The sequence below is a fragment of the Danio aesculapii genome, chromosome 10, assembly GCF_903798145.1.
Source record: "Danio aesculapii chromosome 10, fDanAes4.1, whole genome shotgun sequence".
Classification (NCBI taxonomy): Eukaryota; Metazoa; Chordata; class Actinopteri; order Cypriniformes; family Danionidae; genus Danio; species Danio aesculapii.
The window spans coordinates 24201215-24213593 of NC_079444.1; the positions used below are offsets into that span (position 1 = coordinate 24201215).

The 12379-nt window shown below is 35.0% G+C and overlaps 1 protein-coding gene across 1 annotated transcript in view; it reads left to right on the plus strand.

Moving 5' to 3' along the window:
* gbe1a (glucan (1,4-alpha-), branching enzyme 1a) overlaps window positions 1-12379 on the plus strand; it is a 251831-nt gene that overhangs the window by 62365 nt on the left and 177087 nt on the right. The window contains exons 6-7 of the mRNA XM_056466954.1: window positions 2958-3048; window positions 8177-8386. Coding sequence (XP_056322929.1) covers window positions 2958-3048; window positions 8177-8386 — 301 coding nt within the window. The remainder of the gene's footprint in view (window positions 1-2957; window positions 3049-8176; window positions 8387-12379) is intronic.

The window sequence follows — 12379 nt, forward strand, 5'->3', positions numbered from 1 at the left end:
CCTTCCCTTGAGTTATCAGGATTTTTTGTTGTTGTGTAGTGCATGATAAAATGTTGCTTGACAGGTCTGATGTTTAAATCCATTGATAAGAGATTTTGTGGTGGAGGAAGGACTGAGTCAGATGAACGGAGCACAAAAGCATCCTTTGTTCTGCGGTTTAATCAACATCCACATGAAGAAGTGCAGTCAAAAAGTTGATTGACAAACAAAAGGAGCTAAACACAAGAATCACAGAAGCAGAAGAAGGCAAGGCTTGCTTATTTAACGCTATGCTGGGCTGGCATATGGTTACTTTCTCAGATGATTCAGGTACAGTCACGACTAATGCAAAATAGTGACACGTATTTAAAACAAAAAAAGTTTTTTGAAAGAGGGTTTGACAGGTTTTTTAGGGTGAATTTTAATTTAATTTTAAATGAAAGAGAAACAGTAATATTGTGGAATAGTATTAATATATGTAATTGAAATAATAATAAAAAATCTTTTAAAAACATTTAAATGTATTTCAGAATGTATTTTTTAATTCTATGCTAAATTTACAGAAATCTTTCCTTCTGTCTTCAGTGTCACATTATCTCTCAGAAATCAATATGCTGACTTACTGTAAATATCAAGAAACATTTAAAAGAGAAAACAGCAGTCATTGCATTTGGGAACAGAGATGGGGTTCTCAAGGTGAATGCGTACCTTGGCTCTAAGGACCAAACAACAAAAAATAAGGTCAAGTATCTTGGTGTGATTCTGGAGTCTGATATGAGTTTGAGTAGTCATGTCAAAGCAGTAACTAAATCAACATAATATCAATTTAAAAAACATTGCAAGAATTAGATGCTTTGTTTCCAGAGAGGACTTGCTCATGCTTTTATCAGCAGCAGAGTGGATTACTGTAACAGCCTCCTCATTGGTCATCCCAAAAGACAGTTACAGCTCATCCAGAACGCTGCGGCCAGGATTCTGACCCGAACCAGAAAATCAGAGCGCATCACATCTGTCCTCAGGTCTTTACACTGGCCAGTTACATTCAGAATAGATTTTAAAGTATTACTTAGTCTGTAAATCACTAAATGGCCTAGAGTTAGGGTTAGAAATATTACAGATATGCTCACTGGATACAAACCTAACAGATCCCTCAGTTCTATAGGTTCATATAAACTAGATACTCCAAGAGTTCAGTCAAAGCAGGGTGAATCCGCCTTCAGCTACTGAGCCCCCCGCTGCTGGAATCAACTTCCAGAAATGATCAGATGTGCTCCAACATTAGGCACATTCTAATCAAGAATTAAAACACATCTGTTTAGCTGTGCCTTTACCGAATGAGCACTTTGCTACATCCAACAGATCGCACTACTATGTCTTTCTTTTCTTTTTAATCTTTTTATAACCTGTTTTAACACATTTTAATTTGTTTTAATCACTGTTTCTTATTTGTTTGTTTTTTTTCTTATACACTTGTCTCTTTTATTCCTGTTTATGTAAAGCACTTTGAATTGCCATTGTGTATGAAATGTGCTATATAAATAAACTTGCCTTACCTTAAATCATGATACTTTCTATGACTTTGTAGAAAATTCAGAAGGAAAACATTTATTTTCAAATATAAATCTTTAGAAATCTTTCCATCTTATCGAATTGAGGCAAATTTATGAAATAAATAAATAAAGCAAACAAACAAAGTTTAAGTTTGTGAAACAAATATTTATTGGCACTAAAACTCCTCCTTAGGTAATGCAAGAGCGTCCCTACCCCTCTCTCTCTCACTTCGCTTGCTGTCTGAAATACTGTCCTATCAACTTAATAAAGGCAAAAAGGCCAAAAATAAATCTTAAATATATATTGTATTATATTTGGGTGACAAACTTGAACATCTTTTCTGTAAATGTTCAGTCATAAAAGATCACAGATGTTGCTCAAAGCAGCTGTGTTGAATTTAAATGCATTTATGCTCTCCACTGACTAATGCTTGTTGTTACACTGTTTTTCTAACTAGTTTAGTTTGCCTCGACCCACAGCAGTTTATGCAATAATTTGATGTCTTTGCAGAATTGCCTTTGTTTGAAAAAAGACTCTTAACAGTGTCAAAAGAATAACCTTTGCTGGGGACATGGTAGAGCAAGGTTGAGTAAACTGAAATTGAAAACAGCTTTTTAGTAATTACTGTTTAACCTCTTTGTCTTTAGTTCTCTGTCCAAGATTAATTACACTACACAACACACGATTGTAAAGAATAATACAATTCGGATAGAACAGCAGCCTATTAGTTCTGTTAAATTATCCTTTAATTTGACTGGTATTCTATAAAAATACCAGCTGAACTGGTCAAATGATCATATCAGAGCACATGTAGAGTAGCTGTGGAGAAACTCTGTCCACTGTCAATTCTCATTCAGGTCCTGGTGTGTGAAAGAGTGTTGACTGTATTTTTCCCACTGAGTTTTCCACAGGTTTAGTTGTTGGCGGATGTAGTTTACAGGAGCCACTCAGCAGTGGTTCTGAGCTTCAGGACTGTTGGATGGACATCTTGGCTGAGAAACAAATCCTGAAACCACTGGAAGTTTCAGAAATTTCTTTATAAAAAGTCCATCATTACACTTTTTTTATCACAAGCTTATTATTCACAGAAAGTGTTTACACTCTTCATGTATTCTTTTCATGAAAATAACAAGTTAATTGTAATTTATCATGCTGGCGTTTAGCCATTGAAGATTCGGATCGTGTTGCAGTTGACATTTAAACCTATGCTTTGGTTTCGCTCATTTTTAATTACGTTTTATTCATTTACATTTTCCAGTGTGGAAGTGGCAGCACTTGAAATTAATCCACATTGTTAAGATAACAACTTACAGCAAGATTATGCCTTAGATGTGTGTCCACTTTGAAGATATTGTTTTGTTGTAGGTCTTTTGATTCTAAAATTGATTTCAAAGGTTTTTTTCTTTTCCTTTGTCTTTTAATCTCAGGATACAACTGTGTCCAGCTCATGGCAATCATGGAACATGCCTACTATGCCAGCTTTGGCTACCAAGTCACCAACTTCTTTGCTGCTTCCAGGTACATTCAAAGTTGTGCATTTGTCAGATTTTTTTTTTTTTTTATCTAAACTGATTTCCATTGCATTTAACCCTTTGACATGTACACTCACTCTAGTGTGATCAGTCTTGGTTGGTCCCTGGAGCATACAATCCCACCAGTGGGATTGGAAAGTTCAGGTTGTCACATGATCAGCTGCTGAATTCAAATCTGCTTTGCCATTATGGCTCGTGTTAAACCCATAGACTGTAAAATATATGGACGTAGTATCCGTGACGTCACCCATAGATTTCTGAACACTGCAAAAGAAGCTACAAGTAGGCGCGGCCAACCGTCGCCATTTTGTTCGCGCGTCATCGCACCCACGGCGGGATACCAAACAAGGGCAAAGAGGCGGAGAGTGAGCGGAGCTACAGACACCTGCTGGCACTTTGCTTAGACCTGGCAGACAGACTTTACTTTGGGAGAAACGCTTGATACTTTATTACCTGCGACTCGTTTGTGTTCTGACCACATGTGCTTGGTTGTACACTATATCAATAAAGTGTTTAGACTTTTAAAAACACTGCTGTAACACATTGAGCCACTAAACATTGTTCCTATGATGTTTTTCTACAGGAGGAAAATGCAAATGACTTCCAAACACTTCAATTATAGTCTATGTTAGTAAATGCAAGACTATTGATGAACTCCAGCATAACACTGTATGATAACGCTTCAGATGACTGTTCTAGAGCCTACAGCTAATCAATCTGTCACACTGTCACATTCTGAAGTGCTTTACGGGTCTAAAAAAAATATTAATGATAAATGATCTTATATAAAGCAAATACACTTATAGAGATGGTATACAAGTATATAACTTTACTCACCAGGGAAACGGAGGCCACGTGAATGGTTTGTGAGCACAATTATGTGCACACAGCATCCCATATCATCTGATAATTGTAAGAAATAAGTCCAAAAGGCAGCTGACTGTGTAAAGCCACATAAAACAACACAAAAATACGTCGAATATGCCGAGATCAGTGGCTAATCTGCCCGATTCAGCTGAGGTAAAGTGACGGCGACCAGCGAGACCTAGCTGTCACTCAAGTGGCCACGCCCTTAATTATGCAAACTTAATATAACCTAATATAAAGGAAATGGATGAGTTATAAAAATATTCACCCCCTCACAGTTGTCATGGAGGGTAATAATAGCTATATGAACCAAAATCGTTCTTTGTACCAGGCTGTAAACACCTTTTTTTCTGCTGTAAAGGTTGGCCATTCTAACAGTGGGCTCAATTGCAATTTGCTCTATCATGGAGCCAGGACTAGCGGAATTTTGATGAATTGCAGTTTCAGTTACTTCCGTATTGGCTTCCTGAGGGAGAGCGGGAGGTTGCTGCTTGGTTAAACCAGATAACGATGCACCTGTAGCAAATCCCAATTTATCAGTGTTTATATACAAATAGTTTAATTACCCAAGTTTATTTTTGTTTCAGACATTTAAATCCACATGAAAGATATGATTTGTGATTTGTAAAATACATGAAGATGCAAATCTATGCAGATATAACTATTATTTTTAAACATAATCAGATGTTTTGCTTTATAAACATTTACTCACATCAGATACACACTGTTTAGGTTACTAGAAATGTTAGCCAGTTAAACAATCACTTACTTTCAATGTATTTCAAGTGTATTTCTGAAGAGCAGACTAACATGGCAACCTGCATCAACCACCATAGATCCACAAATATGATGACTATTAAGCTATTCAATTGACAAAATGCATGTTTTTACACATATTTGAGAATTGCAATATAAGATGTTTTCCATTATAATTAGGAAGAGGTGGCACAGTGGCTCAGTCACAGCAGGAAGTTTGCTGGTTCGAGTCCCGACTGAGCCATGAGGCATTCTGTGTGGAGTTTGCATGTTTTCTTAGCGTTCATGTGGGTTTTCTCCACAGTCCAGAGACATATGGTATGAATTGGATGAAGTGAATTGTCCATAGCATGCGTGTGAATGAGAGAGTGTATGGGTGTTTCTACTGCTGAGCTGTGGCTGGTTATTGGTGGGTCATTCCACTGTGGCTACCCAGAAAAATCAGGCACTAAGCCAAAGGAAAGTGACTAAGCGAGTAATTAGGAAGTTGTTACTAATAGAAGATAAAGGAAAAAAAAGATTTATAAGGATAAATCATTAAGGCTGTGGTGTGATGCGTAATACATTCTAAATATCACACGTTATTATACTAACACATGAGGGTCAACGGGAGCATTTAAAAACTTACAATGTGTATGACCGATGCTAGTGGCTATGTTCTTTAGCCTCCTTAGTAGAGCAACCAACTCCCATGCGGAAAGTTGCCAGTTTATGCATTCTATAAGAGTGGAATCCATAACCTTAGTGGTGCTAGCAAGCTTTACAGAATACTAAGTACTCTCCTAAACCAAAGTTTTACATTGACAAATGGAAAAACATTTCCCTCTTCATACTGTCAGATTACAGCTCTAATATTGTTGGTTGGTTGGATGGTAGTTGTGTACCTACCTAAACCTTGTTGCAGGTCAGGTGCGCCACTTGTTTCCACTTGTGTTTCCTAGTGGAAGTGGTCTCTTTCAGCAGGATGATGCACCACACTTCACACATTGTTTAGAAATGGTTTGACGAACATGATGAAGAATTCAAGGTGTTGCTGTGTCTAACAGATTCCACAAATCCAATTGAGCATAGGTGGGAAGTGCGGGACTGACAAGTTTGATCTGAAAAGGTTCCAAACTATTTGACTTTAACGATGTTCAGTACCACAAAAGTTTTGCTGCCAGTTACCACAAGAGACGTACCCTTGGGTAGAGTCCATGACTTGGCAGGTTGTTTTGACAGCACAAAGAGGACCAATAGTATATGAGCTGGTGGTCATAATGCTTGGACTGTTCATTGCAAACATTTGTTGGTTGAGTGGTTTAGTGGAAATTGAACTGCACCGTAAAACCTAATGTTGTCTTAACTTAAACAATTAAGTTGACTGAACATAACTTAAAATTTAGCATTTTGGTTCTATCACTTAAAATATGAGTTAATTTTACTTATGTACCATGAACATGCATGAACTTAAGATTTCAAGTGTAGTGAGCTCAAAACCATAATTATTCCTTTGAAAAAAATAGGTCATTTTCACAAATGTAGTCTTGACTGTAAAATTCTAATATGTGTAACCTTTAAGTGCAAGGTCAATATATATATATATGTGTGTGTGTGTGTGTGTGTGTGTGTGTGTGTGTGTGTATATATATATATATATATATATATATGTGTGTGTGTGTGTGTGTGTGTGTGTATATATATATATATATATATATATATATATATATATATATATATATATATATATATATATATATATATATATATATATATATATATATATATACTGTACTTAAGTAGATTGTACTTGCATTGTTCAGTTCATCAAACTTAGTTTGATGAACTGAACAATTTAAGTATAGTCCACAAAACCGGCAAGTAAAATAAACTTAAATATGCAAGTTTTGGGAGACTCTATTACTCAATTAAATTGAGGCAACGAGTTTACTCAATTAATATAGTTCAGTCAACTTATTAGGCTTTTCAGTGTGGGCCAGAAGGTTGTGTATACAAATTCCCCATCAGCTAAATACTGTGTATTTATGCAGGGAAGCTACAAATTTGCTGAAATCATGAGTACAAAGCCTTTGTCTTCAAAACAATGCAAAGAAGAATAAAACACAGTCTGCTATACAGGATGCAATTACATTTCCCTCTTGAAGCTGTCGGACCACTAACAGCCTTAAAGTTGCTAGGGCAGTTATGGATTGTATTTTTAAGGATGAAGGTTAACGTCTACGTCCCGAAAGAAATTATTTTCACCTCGGGACTTCAGATCCAGTTGTTCCGGATGTGGCTACAACATGCACTTCTCCTTCACCAAAACGCATTAGCATGCTGTGCCCTGGTCACATTTTATTTATTAGCGTTATATCTACAAGGCCTGGTAGACTGAGCGTGTGACAGTATCTAAATGCTTTTCATTTTCCTTTAGAGCTCAGAGTTTGGTGGGGTTGTCTCTCAGCCCGTGCAGCAGTAATTCCAGTCTTTAAATCAGGATGAGGTCCTCTGTCAAGGGCAGTAATCTTACTGTAAACACATTTGCCGCTAATCCCCAAATAGAAGAAAGCTCTGATAAATAACAATAGTAAAAAAAAAAACAGAATCGGGTCTCCAAAATAAATAAACTCTCATGAAAGAAAATTGCGTCTTTGAATGTGGGGAGTGAGCAACTCCCTCAACCTAATAAGATATGACAGAGTCATTGGGAATCTTTATTTGGCTTTGGCTGGCTGAGGCGGCCAGCACTGGTGGACCAGTCCAGATAAAGTGCAATGTATACAGAGTAATTTCACTCATGATTGATCACTCATGGACATTTAAGACCTATTCCTCTTTCTGCCGAGGTGGAGGGAGCGAGTGAGGGAGGTGACTTGGAATATCATTAGCTCTCGTCTCACTTTTCTTGTTCTTTGTCCTGATATCTTTTAACCCTGCAAAATAGATATACCGCCAGGCATTCTGGAAGTTTAGGTAGAGAATTTGCTTTGTGATTTATGCCTTGAATCGGAATCCACTCGTCTGTGGAGGATCTTGTATTTGTTGTGGTTTGTTTAGCTTTAGCTGTTAGCTGGCAGATGCTAACACTAGCCCATTATGCTGGCAAAAATAATCTTGTTTTTTTGACAACCATTTATGGCCATTGAACATATTCGTAATCTTTCAGGTTTGTAAGCAACATGTACTGTAAATAAAAAAATGCTATTTGATGATACTCTTTGCAGTTATAACATACTATTAACTTTACAACATATTTACTTGAAAATTGTACTCAATATTATACTTTTAACTAAACAATAATATAGTATTTTATTTATTTATTATAAATTTATTTATTTAAATACTGATTACAACACAATTTTTGCCATCAAGTGCAAATTTTCTAGCATGTGGACATTTAAGCAGCCTTCAACAATGAACCTTTCAGTTACCAATGAACTATACACCAGCTCATATCCTTCAACTTATCCGACAACACTTTACAAACCACATCTTGTCTTTTCCATCAGCCGCTTTGGCACTCCTGATGATCTGAAGCATCTGGTAGATACAGCACACTCCATGGGCATTGCAGTTCTGCTGGATGTGGTCCACAGTCATGCCTCCAGCAACACAGAGGATGGACTCAACTACTTCGATGGGACTGACTCCTGCTTCTTTCATGGAGGCTCTAGAGGGAAACACTCGCTCTGGGACAGTCGACTCTTCAATTACTCCAGGTGAGACAGTTCTGAGAGAGTGATTACACTGTTTAGGCTCTTTTGTGGTAGACTGGATTTATGATTAGTTTATTTAATATTATCAAGTATATCTTATTTTAATTTTGCATCCATTTTTCGTAATCTCTTAATAGCTTTAAACATTACTGTCCACTGAAAGCTGTTTCTTGTAGATGGTTAAGCTGCTTAATTCACCCAAAAATGAACATTTGCTGTTAATTTACTCTCAGGCCATCCATGATGTACGTGTAAGTTTTTTTAGTCAAAAATTAAAAGGTTTACCACTCAGAGAGTGAAACAATGCACATTTAGTTAAAAAATAATTAATTAATGCACATGAATGCATTTTAAATACATTTGCATGTTCACAATGACCATTTAGGTAAGCAAATTGTTCTATTATTTATTATAATGGATTTGTTTTCATGCAACACATATATAAATACACATTATGTTGTTCATGATGTTAATAATAAAGAATATAATGAATTTTCTTTCTCATTCTATGCAAATTGTCAATATGTTACAACATAATCAAATCGATTTGATAAATGAATTGTCAAAAGTAATCTAAAAGTAATCAAAAACATACTCTGATTAGATTACCTAAAATATGTTATGCTACAATGTTTATTATGTCATTTGTAATCAAAAATAGATTACACTGTATACATAACATTAAATGTTGTATGATAGATTAGTGAATGCAATACAGTTTGCTCAAATTCCCATCTCTTGTCCTATACAATTACTGTAGCTCTCATTTGTAAATATCAATCAGCCCTTCAGTTTTCCTCAATCATTAGCATGCTAATGGAGCTCTAATGGATCTTAATGGCATCTTAAGACATATAAGAGGTACTACGTTGTTTCCTGTACCATCACAGATGTTCAGCTTTGATTCACTAAGCACATCTTGTATGTGGTACTTCACTACTTGCAAACAAGCTCTTTTTGGTGAACCTTTAGTCTGTGCTGTCTTACTTGCTATCTATTTTTTTCTACGCCCCATGATGCTTTGTGTACGTTAACATAAACTGTAAACATTGTGTTAGAAAATAGCAAACCTGTTTAAAGAAAATATCACAATGGCATTATTTTCCTCACAGTTAATCCATCAAAACTAATTTTTACATTTAACATATTACTTATGAACACCCCCTTCAAGTAAAGTCTATGAAAATAGTATGCAAAAAATAGTTCAACACTGGATATTTGATAGAATATTTCATGAGCATTTTTATTCATTTGAAGAGATACTGGATTTGTTTTTTGTGCAAGTGAGATGAGTAATATATTTTCACATTTTAGACAGGGTAAGTAACTTATTTACCCATCGTTTGCAACACATCTGCACTTACTCCTGATTCCACTCAACACAGGGACAAGAGAGCTGTCAGTCGATAAGTGGGAAAATAAAGTAACTTTTCTTTTTATAGTAACTGTATTTTCTTGGCAAAAGAAAAAGTCATGAATTCATGAAAAAGTCACTACGTTACTTGAAAAAGTAATCTGATTACATTACACACATTACTCAAAGCGCATTACACTCATGTGTAAAAAAAGTGGGATAATACCTTTACAAAATGTCTCTCGGTCTTCTCTCGGAGATGACAGGCTCTCTTTATGCCTCCTCTCAGCTCTGATCCATTAGAGGTCTCAGTGCTGCCCTCCGTTGCCCTCTTCTGTAATGGGATTTCACATCATTGTTGTTTGAATCTGAAGTCATGCCTCACCCACCAAAATGATAGTCCTGTCTGCCGGTTACCTCTGCGAATGAACATTGATTTTTGGTCATATCTTTGTTATTGATTCTGGCTGTATGCCTTTTGTTCCTTCTGTTTTCTCTTCCTGGGTCCCTGTTCGCCGCTGGCAATATTTTAATGTTTTTTTTACATTCTGTAGCTTGGTAGATATGGAATGGAGGATAAGTGAAATAGGTACTGGTCATTGTTCAATTGGAGAACATCGCTCTTTATTGTGTGTAACAGTATTTAGCTCTGTATAGTATATTTTTGTATTTTGTGTCTATAAGAAGCTGTGATTAATACTAAGATTAATATGAATAAATCTGTAGTATTTACTGTATGATATATTTCTGTTAAACCTCTAGATAGTTTAAAGTCTAGATAGACTGCTTTAAATCAAGTCAATAATGTATATATTTATTTAAGCTCTTTTATCTATGAATTGCTGGTTAGTGAATTTTACAGTTTTGGTAAATCAATATTTATCATACTATATTTACAGGGTGTCTGCGAGGTTTTTAAAAGTAAAAAAAAAGTTCTAAACTTCAATAAAAAATTTAGGCCTTAAAACGTTAGAAATTTACTGAAAAATTGTGTAGCTGCTGCATTTCATAAAACAGTAACATTACGGTAATACTAATTACAATATTATTACATTTACTGTAAAATGTAATACATCATTTTACCATTTTTTTACTGTAACACCAATTACAGTAGTGGTGCACCTACTGCAAAACTGAAAACAGTATTTTACTGTACATTTTTACCATGAAGATCTACAGTATTTTAACGTTACTTTCATTATTACTGTATACTATTTTACAGTTATTAAATGTTATTTTATTGTATTCAATAGTGCCACTTATAATGAGCAAAACATTTTCAAAAATTGTACAAGATTATTTTAACTGTTCAAGAAATACAAGAAAAATACAAGAAAACAAGAAAACAAGAAAACAAGAAAACAAAAAACAAAAAAAAACAAAAATACAAGAAAAAAAGTTTATTGTGTAAACCATGCTAAAACAGTGGCAATAATTCAATATAATAGAGCAACAGAACATTAATGAACAATTGATAATTAAAACCAGTCAACAATTAATGCATCAAAAATTATTACAATTTTAAAAACAGGTGAAAATACTGCTACAAGACAGGAAATGATGAAGGCCAAATGATGTTGTGGAAAGGGAAAGTGAAAGAGGGCAGCAGCACTGATGATGATCCTGCAAAAATGACAAGCAAAATCAATCACTGAAGTAAAAACTAATCACTCAAACGATTTGATACATTCAGAAACGAAACACCGCACTGCTGTTTTATATTTATAAAACACTATTTTTATTGTTGGCGAAATACAGTTTGTATTCAATTCACAATTACACTAACGTTAATGGGGAAAAGATGAGTGAGCATTGTTCTGGAAGATCGCTAGTCAAGTGTCCACACAGGTGTATAAAAATAAAGTCTCATCTTAACTTTAATAACAAGTGTCTGACTCTGTATAGCTTGAATATCTGATTCTATGACCACATTAGCGCTTCCACGGATTTAGGAGGGGTTAACACAGTTCGTTCTGACCTTAAGAGGCTATATATTTAAAATGAATAAATAAAATAATCTAATTTAACATAACTAATGTTAATGAAGTACTTTTAAGCTTTTTAACACATATAAATCCACTTCTAACTTACAGATAAGATTTTCTTAGAGAACATGAAAGCTGTGGGTGATTTATTTATTTTTTTAAATAATGCTAACGTTAAGTTACTGACATTTGGTTTGCATATGACAAAGTAATCACTAACCATTAATTTTTGGCAAAATCTGCTGAGAGTCTCGACGAAATGTGTTAAAGTTAAGCAGAGATCTGAAGAGTAGTCTAGCCTACTTCATGAAATGTTTGTGGTAATATTTTGCGGTCAATTCATATTACTGTATTTCAATATGCAGTTGTGATGGCATGATGGAACTAAACTCTGCAGGAAGGTAGATTTCCAGGAACAATAAAACGGCATCTGGATGATATTTTATATTCAATCATTTGTTGTGAAATTTAAATGACTTCTATTCAGTATATACATAGAACAAAATTAGAATAAGAATAAAAAATAAAAGCAGGTACTTTTACCTAAAGGTTCCCTCCCTCCAGTTAGTTCAGCTGCAGATCCCTCCATAATCTGTGCTTTATTCGGTTCTTGACTTAAGAGTAACTAGTGTCGCACAATCTGCTGGTCCATCACAA